The following is a 23954-nucleotide window of genomic DNA, read 5'->3' as shown; positions in this document are numbered from 1 at the left end:
AGAGAGAGAAAGAGAGTTGAGCTTGTTTGAGATATCGTCAAAACACTAGAGACTTCCAGCGGTGACGGCGTCGACTGTCATTAGAGACAATAAGGGCCGGAAATCTATCTGCGGCCTAACTGTTGCTTCTTGCTTCCGACGCAGCACTTCCGGCGACTCCTCTATTGTTGAAGGTGAACCTCCAACGAATATCCATTGTAATATGATTGCTTTGCTGCTTCTTTTTTATATTTTTTTATTTGGATATGCCTCCGGGATGAATGGGAGAATACATGAGGTTGTGATAATTGATAAAATGTAGTGAATGGCAAAGCATATGAAATGCTTGTTTCCAAATGGCCAAGTGATGTATCAAATCTTTGAGAGACATAATGATAGATTTTGCAATTGCAGGTGTGATGGAGAACATGGGGACATACGATGATTCAAATGTAGATGTTGGTTCAGTAGTTGAAGCTATTTGTTTGGACGATGTTGACACGCCTCTGTACAAGGTTGAAAGCCTTTGTATGCGCTGCGGTGAAAATGTATACTCTCACTCACCTTCTCCCCTTTCAACATTTGGATTTTACCTTGTAATTCTGAACTAATAATATAGTATCATGATATTAACAGGGGATGACAAATTTTTTATTAACTCTAATTCCAAATTTCAGAAAGGTAATCTTCTTATGACAAATTTGCAACCAGTTCAATATCTATTGTTGTTGTTTAGAATCTTTGGTAGGATATTCAACTTAAACTAATTCACCATATTTGTTTCCTTTCCCCTTTTGTTTCCTGTGTGGATTATTTTCACTTCTTTCAGATATTGCTGTCAGCATTTGAGTGTCCTCATTGTGGTGAGAGGTAAATGATTTCTTCTTCCCTTTAAAGGTAACAAGCTTTTTCATTCATAAATTCATGTATTATGTATTTCACTGTCTTTGTTTCTATTTCCTTAGGAATAATGAGGTGCAATTTGCTGGTGAAATCCAGCCACGAGGATGCCGTTACCAGTTGAATGTCCAATCAGGGGACCTAAAGGTTGTATCATGTTGAATTATCTCTCAATTGCTTTCCAATTATGTTACTCCATAATTTTTCTTTTCTTATTTATGATCACAGCTTTAGTTAAAGAAGGGACTGCAAAAAAAGAAATATTTTTCTTGTTATTTGTGTAATTAAATATAGACTGAATCTTAAAATATAATAGATATCAAGTAGTTCTATATGCCATGGAATTTTCTTTGTCTGAGGAGTGTCATTCATTTTTCTCTATTTTGATCTGGATATGAAGTTTCTTTTCTCTTGAATTAGTAATTTAAGCAATTTATACCTTTATTGCAAATTCCATCCACTGATTCCAAAGGCAAAAACATATTTCAATCACATGAAATAACAATGAAGCTGTTTCATATCATATGGACTGGATTCCATTTTACAATTGTTTGGTAATTTTGGTATATTTTTAGGCAATGCATAGTTCTAAGTACCCTTCTGTATTGATGGATTTTTTAAATTCTAATCCATATCTAGTAGTACTTTGCTTTTTCAGCAATTGATGTTATTTTCAACAAACTTTTCCTGGACGAGTATTTCCATACAAATTGTAAATATGTTTCATCCAGTTTGGTGATAATGGAAGAAACTTGTTTCTTTTTGCTGTATTTCTCATGGTTGATGGATATAATACAGTTGAATGCAATATTATGAATATAGGAATTCTCTAGTATATTTTATGATGACGATGATTTCAGAAGTTACTTATGAATTTAATGGTGTGCAGATGCTCAATCGTCAAATTGTGAAGGCAGAACTAGCAACAATTAAGGTAACTTTTCTTGTTTGGATGGACAAAGAATATACGTTTTTCACCACTCCCTATCAAAGTACTCATATAATGACTGCACATGGCAATCTACTAGCTATACGTTTTATGCTTTAAATCATCATGGTCCAAAAAATGAAAGAAAAAAGAGCAAAGAAAATAGTTAGCATGCCTTGTGGTGGAAATTGGGTAATGACTAGATATTTGAATTAGGGGCCAGAAAAATCTGCTATCTTTAATTTTCTCTGCTTGTGTGTTTGGTTTGATGGGTTCTCTCAGTATGAGTTTTTATTTCTGAGCAAAGAAAAGTAACTACGTTAATTTTATTTTTTTCTTGAACAGATTCCTGAGCTGGATTTTGAGATTCCTCCAGAGGCTCAACGTGGATCTTTGTCAACTGTAAGTCATTGCTTTTGGTTAATGTCCTTAAGCCCAATGTTTTTGGTCTGAGCTTTGGATTTTAGCTTTTCATAGAATGTTATAATGATGCATTTCCCACATCAAATTTATAATTTTATATTGTTCTGTTTTTTTCATACTAACCTTTTGTCTTTTGTCACATTTTTTACAGGTTGAAGGGATACTACTACGAGCTGCTGATGGACTGGATGTCCTTCAAGAGGAAAGAAAGGTGTTTGTTGACTACATATATCCATGTCTTTAATGTGTCCTTGTTTGCTTTTTTTTTATTATAAATCTTTATCTGTTGGATGTCAGAAAGTGGATCCTAAGACTGCTGAAGCAATAGAGTTGTTCTTGGTAAAATTAAGAGCTTGTGCAACAGGAAAATTATCCTTTACCTTTATTCTCGACGACCCTGCTGGAAACAGTTATATTGAGAACATGTATGTGTTGTCCTCTTGCATTTTTAATGTGATTATATTAAATACACATGTTCTAAAGAGAATTTGCTAATGTCTTATAGCTTTGCTCCATCTATGGATCCATCAATGAACATCAAATTCTATGAGAGAACTCTGGAACAACAAGCAGCTTTGGGTTATCTTTCTGATTCTTCAAAGACAGCAGAAGGTGCTGAGCAAAAATTTTCAGTGGAAAATAAAGATACCCCTTCGACTGCTACAACAGAACCTCATGGATCAGTTGGAGCAGCAGCAGCAGGTCGTAAAGCTATTGCTGAGGGTAGTAGTGCAGAAATGGTCGAAGCTTTATTCAGATATTCTGCTCCAGAAGAGGTGAACAATAATGTTTTTATATTAATTTATAATGAATAGCACATGTGATTTTTTTCCTTCTAAATAATACACTTTTTTTCCTTTAATAGATTTTCATTGTATCTTCAATTATTTATTTTGAAATGTTAAAGTTTGTATTAGTAAAGTTATCAATGCAACTTCTAATAATACAAGTTTTGAACACATGGCTGTTCACTCCTCAATCACGTTGAATTGATATGTTACCTTCAATTAATTTTATTGATGTGATATGTCCATATCCCTTAAATTGTTTGATTAGGAGTTATTAGTAGTATTTCTCTTTCTCTAGCCTCTAATTTTGGGATTACTACAGATCTTCAGAAAGATAGAAGGTCCATGTCTTATTCTGTTTATAGCTTCATATCGAATGTCATTTGCACCCTATGTTTTTAACTTTATCTGAGCCTTTTCATCCTGTTTGTTATTTTTGTGTCCAACAAATTGTGAAGGGGTGTGAGACATGTTCTGCCAAAAAATAGTATCTACAAGGAGTGTTAGAGTTAGTTTGTTCAGTAGGAATCTGGTCTACAGGAAAGCTTGTATACTTTTCTCTCCATAATATTAGTTTCGTCAGAAAGTTGATAATGCAGAAGTACCATTTACTTCTTTTAGCAAGGTTGAAAAATAAATGTTAGTCCTGTCATGTTATCTTAGTTGTGGCAAACCCAATATGTGTATTTAAATGCATCTTCCTTCAGTTCTTCTTAAATTCTGAATGTAATGACAACTGTTTTGGAACCTGCATCGTGTTTATTTTTATTGGCAAAAGTATGACTTCTTATTTGTTCTATTTGTTTGCTTGATAGGTGATGACATTCCCATCTTCATGTGGAGTTTGTGCGAACCAGTGTGAGACTAGGATGTTTGTTACCCGTATCCTTCTTTTATAATTCTCTTTCAATTACATGAGCTGACAGTTTTACATTTATTGAGTTTTTCTGTCAATTGCTATTAAATTGTCTATATATCATTTTTTAAAGTTTGAATTGAAAGGCTGGGTCCTGTTATAAAAGATAGAAACAATAAACTTGTCTTTGAAAGGATCAAACTCAACTCACACTCAAGAGAAAAATATATGGGAAAAAAAATCAAATACCTTTGTCAAATATGACTCTGAGATCTTATATGCAGACTCATATACTGTAGAAAGCACTTTCAGAAGTAAGCGGAAGGTTGTGAAGTACCTTTGTGTTTATTTATTTCATGCTGAAGCAGCTGAACTGCATAAATGTTACCATGTATCAATCAACTAGAGCATAAGTAAATAGTTTCCTTACATGGATTTAGCAGTAAAATAGCAAATATTGATACTTATTGCCACTTAATGATTCTTATCATTTCTTCTTTATGCAACATGAACGGTATTTATACTCGGTTTTCTACTCGATTCATGCGATTTTTTTCCCCAATAAGCTTTAGAGTTTTATGTTGTCCTTTTCTTTGTATAATCATTTGCCATGTTTGTTGAGCTTAACGATATGCAGATATTCCTTACTTCCAAGAAGTAATTGTTATGGCATCCACTTGCGACGGCTGTGGTTACCGCAACTCTGAGGTTTGTGGTTTGTATTTAGTTCAATACTCTCACAATTGTGATTTCCTTTGCGACTGCTTATTATCTAAAAGAATTGAATGGAAGGTTACTTCACTAAGTTAAATTATGAGGTTGACCTTTTTATTATTATATAAGCTCCAGGGAAATTATGGACCTTTTTCTAATTTGGTAAAATTGGAATAAATAAATCACTGAATGCTGATATGAGGTTATAAATCAAAGATATTCACAAATATAGATCTACTGATATATTATGATTCATGTGATGGGATTTTTTTCATTTCAGTTGAAGGCTGGTGGATCTATTCCTGCAAAAGGAAAGAAAATTACTGTTTCTATCAAGAACGTCACCGATCTAAGCCGTGATGTCATAAAGGTTCTCTCCTTATATTGATTTTCCTTCGAATTAAAATGCAGATCAAATAACTACTTTTTGTTCAAACGCCAAAGCTTGATTTAATATCATTGTTCAAATGCAAAAGCTTGATTTAATATCAGTAGATGGGAATATTTATGAAGGATAGATATTAGTGCTTATGATTAATTAAGCTATGTTTTTGTTAGGGGAAGATGACTTTCATATAGAAACATGAATTGCTGAGCGTCTGTATCAGCATTTTGTTGAATAAGATAGTTTTGAAAGCAACATGTATTGACTATTGAGTATGAGCATAATGTTGAAATTATTATATTCCTATTCTGCAACCTCATAAATCTGAACAGCTTACATGTTTTAGTATATAATATTATCAGATTGTCTGCACTTTTCTATTTCCTGATGAAAGTGAACTGATAATTTCTGTTCCTATACAATGCCTTCAGCTCTAATTTTTTATATTACAGTCAGATACTGCTGGTGTTATAATCCCAGAGCTTGACCTGGAGTTGGCTAGTGGAACAATGGGTGGACTTGTCACCACTGTTGAAGGTTTAGTCACAAAAATTAATGAAAGTGAGTAACATGTACTCCCCTGTCATGAAGTTCATGTCTCTGCTTTTATTGTTGTGATCATAATCCCTTTTCCCTTTATTGATCTTCTAATTAATTTCCTGAAATGTTAATTAGTGAAACTTATTCCGTATGAAATGTTTAATAGGTTCTATGCACCCAAACAGCAACTTGAAAGAAAAACAAAATATACAATACCCATCCCAATGCATAAAAAACATAATCAAATTAGTTTGCTTAGTATCGTACCCAGTCTTCCTTTGTATATTTGCTAACAATTAGTTCTTACTTGCATTAGCTTTTGCTGTTACGCCACTGTAAAACTAAATTTAGCTTATATTTACCTTTTTGATGCAGATCTCGAGAGAGTGCACGGGTTCACGTTTGGAGATAGTCTGGATGGAAATAGAAAAACAAGGTGGCAGGACTTTAGAGACAGACTTAATAGGGTAAGTAAATCAAATTATACAATAAAATTCATCACCTTACAGCCTAAGCATCATCATCGTATGTTTGTTGATGCATTATGTTTTAACTTGGTACTATTTCATGCTCATCTCTGAATACCCAAAGGGTCAGTTCATTTATGCCAAGGAAGTTACAATTGACAAATGCATAATTGTAAAAGGGGAATTAAACAAGAGATCATTTTGACTTCAAGAGATCAATTAAACAAGAGTTCAAGCCCAGGGATGGATAGTGTATTATTATTAGATAACAAAGGCTATCAAATTATAGATTTCCTTTTTTTGACATAAATGGACAATTAGGTTGATTCTTCTATAGATATGATATAGCTCTCTCCATGTTTCTGATATACTGAGAATTATACTTCTACGATATATAGTCCAGACTCCAGATTAGGCAATACCTTAGTAACTGCAGAGTAGCTGAGGGTTTAGGTGAGTAGAGACTGAGAATGATTACAGGTCCTGCAATCGATAGGAGACTGAATTAGGAGAGATTTAGAGTATGAGTTGAGAGAGAATCAGAATTACCTGAAGAGTTTTAAAATGATCGGTAATCTTTTTCATTCCTGTTCAGCTGGTATTTAATTGTTTTTCCCAGAATTAGTTCACCCTTTCTGCAGTATAATCTAAATGATTCTGCCAGCTGTTTCTGCCCCTTCTGTTATAACTGCGCCCTTTAATCAAGTGCTACAAAGAACTGTCACCTGCTGTTTACACAGCTTATTCAAAATCTAAAAAACCTGCTGTTTGCACAGCTTATTAAAAAGAAATTACCGACTTCTTTAACAATCCAGTGGACTTATTAAGGGTCAGAAAACCTAACTCTAATATGCTCTCATATCAGAAAACCTAACTCTAATATGCTCTCATATCAGTTTCATTCTACGCATAAGGATGTGTAAAATGTCTTGTTACATAGGCAAGGAAATTATTGAGTTGAAATAATTAATCTATTTGAAAATTTATGCATATCTGCAAGTTTATCTGCATTCATTGAAGCAGCAGGTGTGAAATGCCTTTTTTTCTTCTTAATCAATTTCTGCAGCTTCTGAGTATAGAAGAACCATGGACATTGATCATTGACGATGCACTAGCAAATTCATTTGTCGCACCAGCAACTGATGATATTAATGATGACAAACAATTGAAATGTAAGCCCTTAATGTTGTATCAAGTTTTAGTTTTGTTTTTGTTTTACACGGTTAGATGTTAATATGAAGAAGTTTTTGGAATGTGTGTTTGTCATGTCAGTTGAAGAATATGAAAGATCATGGGATCAAAATGAAGACTTGGGTTTGAATGATATGGATACCTCATCTGCTGATGCTGCTTATGATTCCATCAATTTATCATCGAAAAACTGAATGGTTGGTTATAAGTTATGTGATCGGAAATTTTTTGTTGAGAATTTTGATGGCAATATTTTGATTTTAGACTTCAAATTTTATAATTTTATAAGTTATTTGATTTTATATGATTGATTTTTGAGCTTTTCAGTACTTGTGATTTTGCATGTTGTAGTAATATTGGTTTTACATTACAATGTCAAGTGTCATAATCGAACCTATAATTTATAATGTTTGAGTTTTGTATTTATTTCCTTTCCTACCTTCCTATGTCCATTTCTGTTTGCTTGGAAAATAAGGCAAATCTCTCCTTCTCTCCAATCATATAACAGAAGAAAACAAAAAGAAGAGAGACTCTAATAATGCTTCCTTTTATTTCTTCCACTCCTTTTCATGTATTATCTTGTAAAAAAACCCTAATTAAGTTTTAAGTTTTGATTGTGAATTTGGGCCCATTCATGAATACTTTTTTGTTTTTGTGTAAATATATATATTTAATTAAGTTAGATTAAAGAATATTATCTCATCTTTAAATTATTTTTTGAAAAATGTTTCAATTAAAATTATTATTAACATTTTGGTTTAGACCTAATTTTATAAAGTCTTTTTAAATAGGCTCAGTATTGATATAGAAGTTTATCCAATTTGGTTTTGTATTGGAAATATCTTTATTAAAAAAAATAAAATTGAAGATACTAAGTAATTTGATTTTGTTTTCTTTATTTAATAAAAGTATTATTATGTTTTATTTTCATAGTTATAATGGAAACATAAATTGTAATAAAAAAGTAAATATTTTATAAAAAAAATGAAAATTAATTACATTATTTAACTGCTTCATACATATATATATATATATATAAGTTAAAAGGTAAATATTATTTATAAAAAAAATGAACAATTAATTACATTATTAAAGTGGTTGATATATAAGTTAAATTTATATATTATATATATAAAGAAGAAAGGAAACTATGTCTTAATCCCCTTCCTAGTTCCTACCTAGCTTTCTTCTCCCAACACAAACGAATCTACCATTCTCTCTCTCTCTAGTCTCTCTCCTCAGTCCCCGTTGAATAACCGTTGTATACGCAAGCAAATTCAGAATCTTGGCATAACCAACCAGGCATTTCATTTCATTTCCTGCGGCGGGCGGATCATGGCGTTGTTTCAGTCGGCCTTCCTTCTTTCCATCCTCCTCCTATCTCTTTCTTCTTCTTTGATTCAGGCTTCCGATATCAACTACTGTAGTAAGTTCAAATTCTTCTTATCCTGCACCTTCTTTCACTCTTAATTCTAGCTAATTTCTCAATCTCTTCCATGTGTTTTCATATGTCGCATGTATTATAGATTATTCTTCATTTCTTTGATTGTGCTTGCGATTGTAATATATATATATATGATCTCGATCATTATTACAGTAATAAATTCTTCACATACTTACTTGACCTTTTGCATCAAACTTTATCTGCTCTTGTTGTTTGGAGTAAGACGTATTTCTTATATATAGCATCTAATGTTTGATAGATAATAATATGGATAAATATTACTTCTTAAAGTTACGCATTTTCCTATTCATTATCTTATATATATATATATATATATATAGGTAGCTAGCTTTTGATTTAACTTCCCCCCCTTCAATTTTGATCTCCCTCCATTAAGAATTTTTAACAAGTTAATTAATCCTCTCATAAATAATATTGGTATTTGCTGACTAAGGTGATGCTTAACTTCTAGGGCATACAAATCTCCTGAAGTGCTTGTAATTTTACTTTTTTGTGTTTCTAGTAATTGGGTTCAGTCTTCTCAAAGATTATACTCTAATTTTTGCAGATAATAAAGCAAACTATGATGTTAAGGTCAATGGAGTGGAGATATCTCCTTACCCTGTGTCAAGAGGTGTAGATACCATCTTCAGCATATCTGCATCCACAGGTAATAATCTCATCAGGCCTTAATTACTTCTGATTCACTTGTCCGAACAAGTGGACACTGGACATCTATTAACAATCAATCTCCATTCTTCTGGGTTTGTTTCATGAAGAACTAACTTGTCTCAGTAGTACTTACTGTCAAAAGCAGGCTCTATTAATTATTCTATTCCAATTTCCAATCATTTTTCTTTTGTCTGCATGCAAATCTAGAAATCAAAATTTAACTACTTACTTAACCTTGTGCCAAGGATCACCTATATAATATGTCAATTTTTATGTGAGAATTGCTTAGATTACTAACCATATCCCTGTTTTATGTTACCTTAGAAAAGAAAAAGGAAACTAGTAGTGTCTTTCAGTCTGCTAAGTGTTGAAACAGACTAGCTTCTTGACGAAGAGCTAAGTCATGCCATTATTTCATAATACATGTTTAATCATTTTGTGTCAATGTATTCCTTGTGCATTTTCATCAAAAGATCAATTTTTCCTAATTGTGATTCAAAGCAGTATTGGAGGTTGTTGTGTAATTCCACCATTGCATTTGTAGTTGGCTACAACTCAGTGTCCTAACCAACTAAATTTGGAAACACTTTTATTTTTCGTTGTTTATGTATATGCAAACAATTCCAAATACATAAAGGTTTGGAAACAAAAGTCTTTCCAAATGGGGTACTTTCTGTGATCTGAATCCAGCCTGATCTATATGAGTAACTTCCAATAAAGTATATATTTATTGATCCAGGTGAAGCTATTTCGGAAGGTAAACTGATGATTGATGTGTCATACTTCGGATTCCATATCTATTCGGAGACTGATGACATATGTAGTAAAACAAGTTGCCCCGTCTCTGCTGGTGACTTTGTTGTATCCCACTCTCAATCTTTACCCATATTTACTCCTCCGGTAAGTTTCCATTCATCTACAATTTTTTCAGAATTAGAATTGAAGTTATAATTATAATTCCAATAAGTTTTCATAATTCCAATTGTTTGTAAATTGCAATTCCAATTATACACATTCATAGCCTTATATTCATTCCAGTGCACATGCTATGTATTCATGATTTTCATATATTGTGGTTTAGATGACATATTTCATTCAAATGATTCAACTTTTGTTCTTTTTATTATGACACCTGTTAAACTTATTCTTGCAATAATAATTGAATTATTGGTGTGGAATGACCAAAATACCCCTTATTGTTTCTTGATTTGGTTGTTATTATTGTTGTTTAATATGTGGGTGCAGGGTACATACAGTCTAACAATGAAGATGGAGGACGGAAATAAACGACAATTGACATGCATTCATTTCGATTTCAGCATTGGATTTGGAGCAACTGAAGCTGCTTTAGCTGCTGATATGTAAAAAAAACATAAAATGTCTTTGTAAGAAATCGAGATTCGCTGCGAAACAACTAGTTGTTTGGTACGCAAATCTTTACTTGTAACATAAACATATGCATGAACTGAATTGTCAAAACATGCTTTTATTTCAGCAGTGGTTACTCTATTATTATTATTATTATTATATGTGCAATTCATCTTGCATGTCCTTATTATACCTAGAAGGATACCCGTGCCAGATACAATTTGGAACAATCTTCAAACATAGATTGTTTCACAACATTTTCAACTCTACTAAATAACGCATGGAATTCGAATCTTACTTGAACTTTCCACCATCACAACTATCGTAAGTAATTCTAGTCTTACTTGAACTTCCCACCATCACAACACCACTACCGCAATCTTATTAATTGTTTCATATATTGCTTAACATAACAAAAATGAGGTTTTTTTTTTAATTATTGTTAGAGCTTCTAACACACAAAAAATAAGACATGTTTAAAAATTTATATAAATAATATTCAGAATAGAAAAAAAAAAGACAAATATATATAAAAGTTATAATAAATATTGAAAATAGAATCACCAAACTTTCTAATGATGATATTGAATAGATAGATATGCTTTTATTCTTTATATAGTTTAGATGTGGTTTGTAGAAATATAAATTAGTTTAGATCCTCACTAATATTTACAAGTTAAAGATTATATATATACTAAAATTTAAAATAAACATAGTCTTAAAAAAATAAAAAATATCACTCAATCAACTTGGTTACAATATTGAGCTCTACCATAGTATGAATTAAAGTGATGTGTTTCTTTAAATTCAAATCAAGATATTCAAATACCAGATACACACGTCTCTCTTGATGTGCACTATTAATCCAAATAAAACAGTGTAATACAACAACAAAAGCCTTCACTTGGGATACAACTATGTTAGAATCGCCAATTACTTCAATTTGTTGTATTCATTCTGTCACGGTAACATTGAGGCCTATAGAGATTCCATTCGATTCCTGAATTTCTAAATCTCATGATTAGGGAAGGCGAGCTCTTTGTTGTTGTCTTCTTCGACAGCGTGTTGTATATCGTACTCCTCGACTATCATCATCCATTTTGTCATTCATGGTATTCGTCCAAGATTAAAACACCTCAAGAATCATGCCGAATGGTAGATTATTCGTCCAGTTTCGCTCTTCAGAAATTACTGCGACGACTGGAAACTTCAATCAACAAATTGACACCTTCAAGGAGTGGAAGGCTTATAGCAGGACTCACAAGTCCAAAACTAACTCCTAGAGATTTTACAGAGATTCTCTCGAACACTTTAACGTCATTCCAACATGAGAGGTTGGAAAAGACCTTGAATTTGGTTCTAGCATATTTTCAACGACTCCATCGGGATAGTGAAACTGCCAAACATAAATAAGAAAGTACCTATATGTTAATAGAAGATTTATCATTAGAAATGGTAGAGGTCAATTAAAGAAGGATTCATTGTTTTTTTCATTTTTCGGCACTTTCAATCAATTCTCTCATTGTGAACTTGCACTAGTTCAAGTTCTTTATGTTATCAACATTCATTAAGAATTTCAGAATTGTGAACCTACAATAATAAAGTAGATATATAAGTATTACTTTTGCACATTTGTACCAGCTCCAACAAACTTTGATATCAAGATTTTGTCTAAACTTATATTGGGAGCTTGTCTAAATATGCAAAAATATTATAGGATAAGCGTTATTGGATTTGTGTTAACTTTTAAGACGAAATTTTGAAATAAGTTTCTGTTACGATCCTCGAATAAGAAAGCGCACCCTCCTCGGTCCTATGGAACAATTGGGCCAACTTTATGTTCCGTTTATTAATTCATCTTTTATCTTCTCTTATATCTCTTTAAAACCGAATTCTGTTATTTTGTAAGTTGTTATAACAAATTTGTAACCGACTCTTGGGTACTTCAGCCTCTTTAAATGCTGATGCCCACCCCACTTTTTGGGGCTATGAATTGAATATTTTGGAACTTGGTGTTTAAGTTATCTCTCAGCCTCCTCCCCCTTCTTGGACCGCTAGGTATAATCTAGTGATATTTCTCTCCTCCCCTTCAGCTCTTTTCTCCCTAACCTCAAATTCTCCTCTAATTCTATGTCCGCTGCGCTAGAGTGTTGAATTCCACCATCGGTCCCGATCATCAAGAACCCGTTTCTTGAATTAAATAACTTGAAAGGCTCGGTCATAATTTAAAGTCTAACAGTTTCCAATAAAAATTGTGAAATAGGATTCCGACAAAGAATCGTAAGTTTATTTTCGAAAAAACATAAATGGTCTAGATAGAGAAATCGTAATAAAATAGTGAAATTGAAAAAAATTATGACTGATAATGTGAAATGAATATGGCAGATGAAGTGACAGAACGAGAAATGTAATTTTGGGTTACTAACGAAGAAACGAGGAAATGAATGGGTCAGGCTTGGGTTTCAAATATATATTTTTTAAACTAACTCAATTTTAATAATATAATAATATGATTCATTTTGATTGATCGATAATAAGGCACATAACGCGGAAAATGTAAATTTGGATTACCAACTGATTAATGAATGACGAAACTGGAAATGAACGAGTACCACTTGAGTTTCGAATATTTTTTAAAACTAGCTCAATTTTAATAATATAATAATAAGATTTATCTTTATTAGTTCATAACAGGGCACAAATAAGCAATGCACATCTTCCTTTTTTTTATTATCTTTTATTATTAAATTTTATTTATAGGAATTTGTTTAATTATTAATTAATTTATTTAAACTAAGATTTTGACTATGTATATGTAATTCAAAAATATATAACTTGATATTTTTCTATAAAATTTAGGAAATTATTCTGAATTTTCTTTTAATTAAAAAATAATCACCCAAATTCTATAAATTAAAAATGATGTCTATAGGTTCTTTTAAAAATAAAACATATAATAAAACTAATAAACAAGAAAATGCAAGTAAGTGAAAACCCTTAAAAAGGGAAATTGGACTAAATGACCCTAAAGATAAGGGTATTTGCATCTGTGGTCACTGATAATTAAATTTGATCTGATGACCACTTTATTTTTTTTGGACGAAATTACCCTTTTCGCGTAACGCGAAGTGGCGTGAATTAGGTTAATATAAATACTTAAAATTTTCATTTCCTTCATTTTGCTTCTCTTTCTTTCTCTCTCTTCTCTCTCTCTGTTCTTGTTCGTCGGCCGGCGACGGCGAAAACTTTGGCGACGGCGAAAACTTTGGCGACGAGGACTACGATTATGCCCCATGAATCTACAAAGATAAGAAAACCTTAACCTGAATCGATGTTTATAATACAGATTTATGTTCTTATTTCAATACCTTCATTTCAAACCCTAACTCTAACCCAAATCGATTTATGTTCATGTTTCCAGCATCTCCATCTGAAAACCTTAAATCAATTAAATCTGTTCATATTGGTTCATACTGGTTCATATTGATTCATTTTTTTGTTCATCTTATTGTTCTTATGTCGATGATGATATTTGCAGATCATATGGGTTCTGTTTCGCGAAGTGCTTCTCGTTACGCGAAGGGCTTCTCGTTACGCGAAGGGCTTCTCGTTTCGCGAAGGGTTTCTCGTTTCGCGAATGGCATACTACATAAGCACTACGAATACTAAAGGGCTGATCGTCATGCAAACCGGTAATACTACATACACCTTGGTGCTTTCATTTGAATTCTTAGTTTTAAATTGTTAAACAAACAAAAGAATTGGAATTGTACCTCTCCCAAACACAGTTAGTGTTTTTTAATCTGAATTTCAGTTTGTGCATTTTGATATGAATGCTTCTAATGTTCACCCCATCATGTGTAGGGAAAAATCCCGTGAAAAAGGAAGAAATAGAGAGGGTGATAGGGAGAAATCTCGTGAGCGATCTTATGAGAAGCCAAAGGATCGTGAGGAACCGGAGGATGAAGTGGAGGGATTGTATGAACATGAATGTCGTCGACGAGGACAAAGAAAATCAGACAATCATAATAATGGGCGTGGTGGTGCGTAACATGAACAACTAGAACAAATTGACGAGGACAAAGAAAATATTAGGTGAATGATTAGGTGAATGAGAACAATTTTTCATTTCCATAATAGACTACCACCAATATCCAAAGAAAAGATATATCTTATTTGTTCAAATAATAACTAGACTGGTCCTCCATTTTTTGTTTTTTTATAGCTTTATATATGATAACTCTCTAGTCTAGTTTGAAACTTCTTGGTGAGTATGAATGATAAAAACATTACATTTTGGTGAGTTTTGTCTTAAATTTCTATCCCAAATGTAAATAACAAAAATATGTTTATCATTTTATTTCTTTAGGTGACAGGATGAAAGTACAATATTACATTAATAATTAGAAAAACTTTATATATATCTGATTAAAAAAATAAAACAGACAAAAGAAATGAAGCCTCATTTTAATTAGAGAATTTGAGTAAATGAAGCTTATTTTAATGTCCATTAGGATTAAGTTTAATAATGCAAATTGGATTAAAGTCCCTTAATATGAAAGGGAAGTTTATCCAAGTCCAATCTCAATTTCTCTATGTCTCCCCTTTTCAAAATGCAATTCTATAAATAAACCCTTTAACATATAATTATAGAACACCTAAATGAAAACAACTCAATTGTATTGACTATTGAGAAAATCCTTCATCTATAACGTCGACACTTAGCCGGTTTCCGTCTTGCTGTAAGTACTTCTTCACTGAATCCAGACCCATATGACGAAACATAAAGCCCTTCGCGAAACGAGAAACCCTTCGCGAAACGAGAAGCCCTTCGCGTAACGAGAAGTACTTCGCGTAACGAGAAGTACTTCGCGTAACGAGAAGCACTTCGCGTAACGAGAAACACTTCGCGAAACAGAACCCATATGATCTGCAAATATCTAGTCTAGTCAAATAATAACTAGACTGGTCCTCCATTTTTTGTTTTTTTATAGCTTTATATATGATAACTCTCTAGTCTAGTTTGAAACTTCTTGGTGAGTATGAATGATAAAAACATTACATTTTGGTGAGTTTTGTCTTAAATTTCTATCCCAAATGTAAATAACAAAAATATGTTTATCATTTTATTTCTTTAGGTGACAGGATGAAAGTACAATATTACATTAATAATTAGAAAAACTTTATATATATCTGATTAAAAAAATAAAACAGACAAAAGAAAAACTTTATAAATGAAAACAACTCAATTGTATTGACTATTGAGAAAATCCTTCATCTATAACGTCGACACTTAGCCGGTTTCCGTCTTGCTGTAAATACTTCTTCACTGAATCCAGACCCATATGATGAAACATAAAGCCCTTCGCGAAACGAGAAGCCCTTCGCGTAACGAGAAGCCCTTCGCGTAACGAGAAGTACTTCGCGTAACGAGAAGCACTTCGCGAAACAGAACCCATATGATCTGCAAATATCATCATCGACATAAGAACAATAAGATGAACAAAAAAATGAATCAATATGAATCAATATGAACCAGTATGAACCAATATGAACAGATTTAATTGATTTAAGGTTTTCAGATGGAGATGCTGGAAACATGAACATAAATCGATTTGGGTTAGAGTTAGGGTTTGAAATGAAGGTATTAAAATAAGAACATAAATCTGTATTATAAACATCGATTCAGGTTAAGGTTTTCTTATCTTTGTAGATTCATGGGGCATAATCGTAGTCCTCGTCGCCAAAGTTTTCGCCGTCGCCGTCGCCAAAGTTTTCGCCGTCGCCGGCCGACGAACAAGAACAGAGAGAGAAGAGAGAGAAGAGAGAGAAAGAGAGAGAAGCAAAATGAAGGAAATGAAAATTTTAAGTATTTATATTAACCTAATTCACTTCGCGTTTCGCGAAGCCACTTCGCGTTACGCGAAAAGGGTAATTTCGTCCAAAAAAATAAAGTGGTCACCAGATCAAATTTAATTATCAGTGATCACGGACGCAAATACCCTTATCTTTAGGGTCATTTAGTCAAATTTCCCCTTAAAGATGGAACTATCTAAAGTCTATATATATATATATATATAATAGTCTGAAAGAAAAGAAAAGGAGTTGAAATGTTGAGAAATAAAAAGAATAGGGACTGTAATAGAGCTTTTCCGACAAAGAACAGATCTAGTCTGGGGGACTAGGAAAGACGAAAAAACAAAGAGGAAGGAGAGAGAGCGGGCCGTGGTGGTGGGTGGCCGTAAAGATGATGTCAGGAGGGAGTTACACGCCGATCGACAATCAAAAAGTCTCCGGATCTGTTCCCGTAAGTACTCCATCTTCATTCGTTTTTCAAATGAATTCCCCTCAATTTTCAATCAAATCATATTATTCATTTCATAGGCCGTCTCAGATTCACCAGCTCATGTAGCCGTCAAGTTCTCAGGTAACTTCACATTCCAATAAATCAGCTGCTTCCACCTCCTATTTGTCTGCTGATTTTATAATTGTTTTTGGGGATTGGGGATCTGTGGTATTGAAGACTCCAATCTTCAAACATTTCCACCTTCCACTGTGCAGGGGAAGATTTCTGGTGCCTCTGGACCTCCTCGTGATGCTGATGGTACGGTGGTACATATACACTGTTTTGTTTATACTACTTGGATGCTCCACTTTTTCCAGGCATTAGTTTGTTTTTTCCCGTTCTTTCATCTTTGCCAAATGTGTATAGAGCTCTGAAAAAATAACCTTATGTGCCCCATGTCCTAAAACATTTTTCCACTTGTCATCTTAGTTTGTCCATGCTTATTCTTGCTAGGGGCCATGAACACATTTTCAGAATATGGCTACTGAGAATGATCCTAACTGTTTGTTAAGCTTAGTCGTTGATTGGAAACAGTGGAGTCTATATTATCTAATGTATAATTTTGTAAAGATTTGTAGAAATGTCTTAGTATACCCCTGTGTTTTGCATATATGTTGCATTTTATACAATAACAGGTCAATGACCATTGCTAAACAATAAATTGTACATATGGTTGATACTTATCTCCACATTGGTGTTCTTATCGAAAAGAATCTATGATATAATGTAGAGAGCAAAACTAGATCTGTCTCTTCTTTTACTACTATTACTATCTGTTTTTTATTTCATCTAAATGCATTATTTCCCAGGGTTTATTCTCAATGATTTTGTTTCTATTTTTCAGTTGATGAGAGAATTCATGGCATTCCTATAGTAGTGAACCAATATTCAAGTTAACTATCAAACTATTTTGTTAGTTTACAGGACATTTTTGATAGTTATATTAGTTGCCTAATGGCTAGTGTGACAATTTTTTTGAATCCACTAGGGTAGCTCAAATGACAGGAGTCAGTGCTTAAGAGACCATAGGTCACGGGTTCGATTCCTACTTAGAACACCTTAAGTTAAAGTGAAGAGGCAGGCTGTGAGGGGGTGGGTCATGCAAGCTTCCTACATTAAAAAAAATGATTAAAAGAAACTGGTTTAAAGCATTTCAAGACTCTAGATAAAGAATTTGACTCAATTTTGAATCAACAGTCAAACTCTTAAAAGAAACCTAATATATCTATTTGGTTTGATTTTTAATGCATGTCATTCTTTGTCACTGATATAAAACAGTGACAATAAAATTTTTGCTAGAAAACTATAATTTAACATTGTTTGCATTTTTCCTCTTTGTGAAGTTATGTTACTCCCTTTTGCTGCATCCTTTAACTTAAATAAATGTAATTTATGCAGATTCATTTTCAAAACCAGTATCAGGATCTGATGAAGTTCAGCAAGGTGGATGGTTTCAAGTATTCACAATTGCTTATTACAAGCCCTATTTTGATGTTGACACATCAGATGTCCTTGATAGGATCAAAGAATCACTCATACCCTTTAAAGGAAGCTTTTATGAAAAAACTTCTAGCAACCCAGACTTGTAAGTTTTTGCACCCTTACTTTCCTCATTGTCTTGCAATTAGGAATCTCTAGCTGCAGTTCTTTATTGATTTTTTTTCAGATTTTGAGGTCATACATTATTATCTAAGTGACTCTCTAGAACCCAAGTCCATCAAGCATGATGCATGAGAAAATGATATATGCAGAAGGTTTTGTTTGGAAGTTCAGGCCTTGGTCAGTTGGGGTTACCCATCAAATCATACATCTAGTCATCAATCAAATCATTTAAATTATCAACCAAAATACCCTCTTATGTTTAAAAATATATTTTTTCATTATATACTTGTACCTATAACGTCTTTTTACCCAAATAACCTACTTTCATTAACCCAATCTGAACAAGGCCTAAGTCTCCTTCTTGCTTCATATTCTTGTTTCATATTGTACATTTTTTAAGTCAAGACACTTTTATTGCTAGAAATGATAATTATCTGATTCTTTATTTAATTATACAAGGAAAACTAATATATTTTATCTGTGGTCCATTCCAATTCTCAACTTAAGTAATAATAACTATACAATCAAGTATTTGCTAGTTTTCAATATTTAGTTTAGTAAAGAAACTCATATTTCGTCTTGAACTTGCATAAGGCTCATTTTGCTTCTTTAGTTTGTGGGGCTCATTTCCTTTCCGAACTATAATTTGCAGCTAAATGTAATTTGAGCCATATTTATAAGTTGAGGAAGCAAGAAGAGTCTTTAAAACAAGTTTAAGAAGCAAAATGAGCTTCTTTTCTTTAGTTTAAGTACTTAATTTTCAGTTTTATCACACAACATATAAGACTTAACCCAACTTAGTTCAATAGTCTGTTACCTTTTGATCACAAAAGGGAGTAAAAGAAGGGAGAAGAATATCTAAGTCGAGGTTTTGATTTTACATATTAGATTTCTCCCTGGGTGGAATAGCTAGGATTAGACTTTGGCCTTGTATATTTTCTTTCATTTGGGTAGTTAGGTTATTGGTAAATGAGATAAAAACATGTATGGTTTAGACTTGATGGCAGTTTAGTGCATCAAGCATTATGTATGAGGGAACATGATATATTGTTTCCCATGGTTATCATTCCTACACATTTCTTTTTCTTCAACCACCTATTAAGAATGAAGCCTTGATTCTTCCAATGCTGTAGCTTTTTCCTTAGAATCTTTCTTCCAGATTGACCACCGCATAATGAGAGGGAGGTTCTAATCATGCACGATACTATTGCTAGCTCCCCAAGTAATCTATTTGTCCTAGAAGTCCGCCAATAAACATATTAGTGTTTGTATGTATTTTCATGATTAGAATGTATCACTTGTATTTTATGATTGTAATTGCTAATATCTGTTTCCAGAAATAGAATCATTATTGTTGAATATATTTAATATCAACTGGTAAATGATATATTTTGGGTTGGAATAGAAAACAACCCAAATCCACTAGTTTTTCCATTTAAAATCCATAATAAATAACCAGTATACCCAATCGAGTAGTTGTGTTTTTGAGGCTAATACTATAAGGATCTTGGCATAAGTAGATTTTTTTCTGGTTATTTTCATATATTTTTTCCAATTTCTACGGTTTGTTTAGTGTAGTAAGACTCCGCTCCATTGGTAAGACATGAATTAATTTTCTGCACTGTTTGTTTTTTGTCTGAACAGATATGGGCCATTTTGGATATGTACAACCTTAATATTTGTGGCTGCTGCCATTGGCACATTTGCGACCTATATAGCTCACAAGTTACAGAAGACAGAATGGAACTATGATATAAATCTCGTAACTTGGTCTACTGGGTTGTTCTATGGCTACGTCATTGTTGTTCCTCTGTGCTTATATGTAATCCTCAAATACTTTTCTGTGCACTCTGGCCTAGTGCAGTTGTTTTGCCTGTATGGTTACTCCTTATTTATCTTCATTCCTGCCCTGGTATGTCCTCATACCTCTCTCGCCTTTCTGTTTCTTTTGTGCCACACTGCTGAACATTATTTGCAAAAATATGATTTTCTGGTATTTAAATTCATAATGGTGAGGCTTTTAGAAATTTCATAGATTTAATACATTATACTTGCATGTCTTTTCAAGAGTTAACCCATAAATAAGCGCCATTAAAGTATTTGTCAATTTTGAAATCTTCTCTTAAACTATTGGTTTTTTTCTATATGGAATTTGCTTCAACTATGAACCCTTTTTATACAACAATTTTTTAACAAAAAAATTCCGTTCAAACTCTTAGTCATATAGGCACGGTTTTGCTTATTGGAACACTTACAGTTTGTCGTGTCAGCACCAATTTAGGTAAATGAGGTTTTGTCTTTTTTTCTTTTCAAGTTAAATAGTTTTTGAAGTGGACAATTGAAAAGGGTGTATGTATTGAGCAAAATGATCTTATGTGGTTGAGAGTTTGAACTGAAAAAATGCCTTTAAAAATTATTTTTCATATCAAAACGGCTTCATAGTTGAAGGGCTTATTATATAAGAAACGATAGTTTAAGGACAAAAATTGACTAGTACTTTGAGGGCTTATTTATTGGTTTACTCATTTTTCAATGGAAACTTCTTTTTCCTTCTTTATTGAATTGAGATTTAGCTTTACTAAAAGTTAGACTATGTTTGGGTTAGGGCGGACTTAAAATTGGAATTGGGGGTCCAATTCCAAATCATTTGCTAGTTTGATGACTTTAAATTAAGGAAATGGAATTAACGGTTTTTAAAGTTTCAATTTCATCCCTCCCACTTTGGAATTACAATCCTCGGATTGATTAAGTTATATTGGTTGTTGCAGTGTTTATCGGTTGTTCCATTGGAGCTATTCAGATGGGTGGTTACAGGTGTAGCAGGTTTCTTGTCAGCAACCTTTGTTGCAGTGAATCTGAAGAACCACATTAAATCTGCAGGTGAAAGGTGGTTGTTCATAGTAACCGCAATCTTCCTTTTGCAGCTTGCTTTGGCTGTGGTACTTAAACTCTACCTCTTCACTTTTACTGTCTAATGATAGGGTTATGATGATATTGTTTCAATGTGTTATAAGAAAAAAACCCCACTTTTTTTTTTTTTTTTATCATTTCAATCTCTCAACAGAAAATGTATTAGCATTATTCAGCCCATTTTCATGCAATCTCTTTTTAGAAACCTATTTAAGATGACTCTTTTATAAGTGGACTCATTTTCATCTATCATATCAAATTTCCCAGAATACATTGACTATGTTGAGGCTCACAATATTCCAGAATTGAACTCTAGTATCTTTATCCATATATATTTGTTGAATATTTTTTTGTAGCAAGTATTAACTAGTGAATATATTATAATATATGATTCCGAAAATATATATAATATAGAGTTTTTTAAAGTTATTCCAAGATTATGTCTTATTGTCTTTTCGAACCACAATTGTGGTTGTTTTTTTTATTCTAACTTATTAGGTTAATGTATAGATGTATAATAATGTAGAGCATATTCACATTGCAATTTGATATAATAGAGGGCCACTGCCATCTCCTTGTCTCACTATAACTTCTCCCCACACTGTTATTTTCAAACCATAATTTGAAACGGGATGTTTATTGAGGATGTGACTATTAAAATATCAAGTTATTTGGGTAATTATTAAATTAGTTAAATTTTTAATATTTTAAATTTACATAAATAATATATTATTTTTAAGAGTTTATAAATAATTTTGATTTTAGTATTTTATGGATTTTATCAGAATAAGTGAATTTAAATTTATAAATTAGAAAAAAGTTATTTATTTAAATATATGAATTAATGTAATTAATTTTGTAATTTTTTTAATGTTATTTATTTACTATTATATTTTTATTTAATTATATATATATTTTTTTAAAATAGTATTTTAATTATGTATATATAAATAATAATAAAATATAAGTAACTATTGATTTATGAGTTTACAATTAATTATTTTTTTTACATTTTATAAGCCGACAGATTCAGGAATTGGAATGAATTAAAAAAATTAATAAGAAATTATAAATAAAATAAGTTTACTAATTTAAAAAAATTATAGATAAAATAAGTGGATAAATTTATATTTGTCTCATTTTAAAAAGATGAATTAAAAAGATGAATTAAATTGAAAAAATTAAGAAATTAGTCTATAATGTCACATCTGAATTTATTTATTTATTATTGTTATTTTCCTTTTCGAGTGTTTCACGCTAGTACTAATTTACATGTGTAATTGGAAGAGGAGATGAAAAGAAATATATATAAACTTTCAAGCAGGATTGACATAGGAATTTGTTGAAACTATATGAAAACGGCTAAATCAGATTAAGTATGAATTCGAATGCTTATTTGTAGAAAAAAACCTATATAAATTAATCCTTTATAAAATAATTACCTCCATAAAATTAATAATTTGTCTAATTTCAACTTATTTTTTTTAAACTATATTTAGTTCATCTTTAAATTTGTAAAAAATAATCTATAATTAATTTCACATCTATATTTAGTTCATCTTTAAATCTTCTCATTGCACTTAAGAGTTTGAGAAATTATTTTCTTGTAGTGCAAAAAACAGTTATGAAGAGTGGTTGCCGCTTGAAATGCTTCTTTCGATCAGTTTCAAAGCTATTGAAACATCCTCAACTTCATCATCGACCGGATTTTGAATGACATCTGCCACAATTTTTACAATATTTTAAATATCGTAACATTTATTATTTTCACCAGGATAATCTAACAAGTGATTCATATCCATTTTGTGCCGATAATGCATAAACGTAATCAAGTTCTCAAACTCACGAATGTCTTCTCCAGAATTACATCGTTTAAATCACTTGAGCCGGTTTGATTCGCCGAACGAATTTTGCATTGTTAAAAACAATTTTCTATGGCCTCTTGTTGCACATTTCTCCAAACCGAGATGACATAATTGATAGCATCTAAAACATTAATCTTTTTTAGAGAAGAAATGTCCAACTCATAACCTTTCGAAATTTTACGATAAAACATTTTACGGTAGTACATTTTAAAGGCTCTAATTATCAAATCACATAGTTAAAATTTTAAAGTCATGTTTGACGATAGAAAAAATAATTTAATGTTTTGCAACCCTTGGATATTATTTGAATAGGATGAACAATTATCTACACCAAAAGATTTTTTTTACTGTGCATTTGTTCATCCAGCCAACGAACATATTCTTCGAAAAGCAAAATAGTCATCCATGCTTTTTTTTGGTATGATATTAATAATCTATGATATTCATGTTGATATTCTTAAGCAACGTGGCTTTGCATATTTATCAAATGATCCATAGAGGAATTTTTTTCGAGCCATTCTCATTGCAACAAATAACAATTGTAAGTATTTCATTGTCTTGTTTCCTACATTCAAG

The 23954-nt window shown here is 32.0% G+C and overlaps 3 protein-coding genes across 3 annotated transcripts; all 3 read left to right on the top strand.

The window, feature by feature from the left end:
• Window positions 1-7582, top strand: LOC124935984 (zinc finger protein ZPR1 homolog). Its single transcript, XM_047476430.1, has 18 exons — window positions 1-74; window positions 105-173; window positions 394-527; window positions 616-660; window positions 809-849; window positions 945-1026; window positions 1769-1813; window positions 2153-2209; window positions 2382-2441; window positions 2528-2655; window positions 2736-3006; window positions 3834-3900; window positions 4512-4582; window positions 4869-4958; window positions 5426-5534; window positions 5889-5980; window positions 7047-7152; window positions 7253-7582. The coding sequence occupies exons 3-18, from the start codon at window positions 399-401 to the stop codon at window positions 7363-7365; spliced, it is 1506 nt and encodes a 501-aa protein (XP_047332386.1). The 5' UTR covers window positions 1-74; window positions 105-173; window positions 394-398; the 3' UTR covers window positions 7366-7582.
• A 760-nt stretch (window positions 7583-8342) lies between these two features.
• LOC124935981 (putative phosphatidylglycerol/phosphatidylinositol transfer protein DDB_G0282179) lies at window positions 8343-10808 on the top strand. Its single transcript, XM_047476426.1, has 4 exons — window positions 8343-8597; window positions 9184-9285; window positions 10027-10187; window positions 10533-10808. The coding sequence occupies exons 1-4, from the start codon at window positions 8507-8509 to the stop codon at window positions 10650-10652; spliced, it is 474 nt and encodes a 157-aa protein (XP_047332382.1). The 5' UTR covers window positions 8343-8506; the 3' UTR covers window positions 10653-10808.
• A 6007-nt stretch (window positions 10809-16815) lies between these two features.
• Window positions 16816-21868, top strand: LOC124934119 (protein YIPF1 homolog). Its single transcript, XM_047474590.1, has 6 exons — window positions 16816-16962; window positions 17040-17082; window positions 17179-17259; window positions 18400-18586; window positions 20248-20515; window positions 21372-21868. The coding sequence occupies exons 1-6, from the start codon at window positions 16903-16905 to the stop codon at window positions 21576-21578; spliced, it is 846 nt and encodes a 281-aa protein (XP_047330546.1). The 5' UTR covers window positions 16816-16902; the 3' UTR covers window positions 21579-21868.
• Window positions 21869-23954: the final 2086 nt, after the last annotated feature.

This window comes from Impatiens glandulifera, chromosome 4 (assembly GCF_907164915.1).
Source record: "Impatiens glandulifera chromosome 4, dImpGla2.1, whole genome shotgun sequence".
NCBI lineage: Eukaryota > Viridiplantae > Streptophyta > Magnoliopsida > Ericales > Balsaminaceae > Impatiens > Impatiens glandulifera.
Note: the sequence above shows the minus strand (reverse complement) of the source record. Positions and strands in the feature narration are given on the sequence as shown.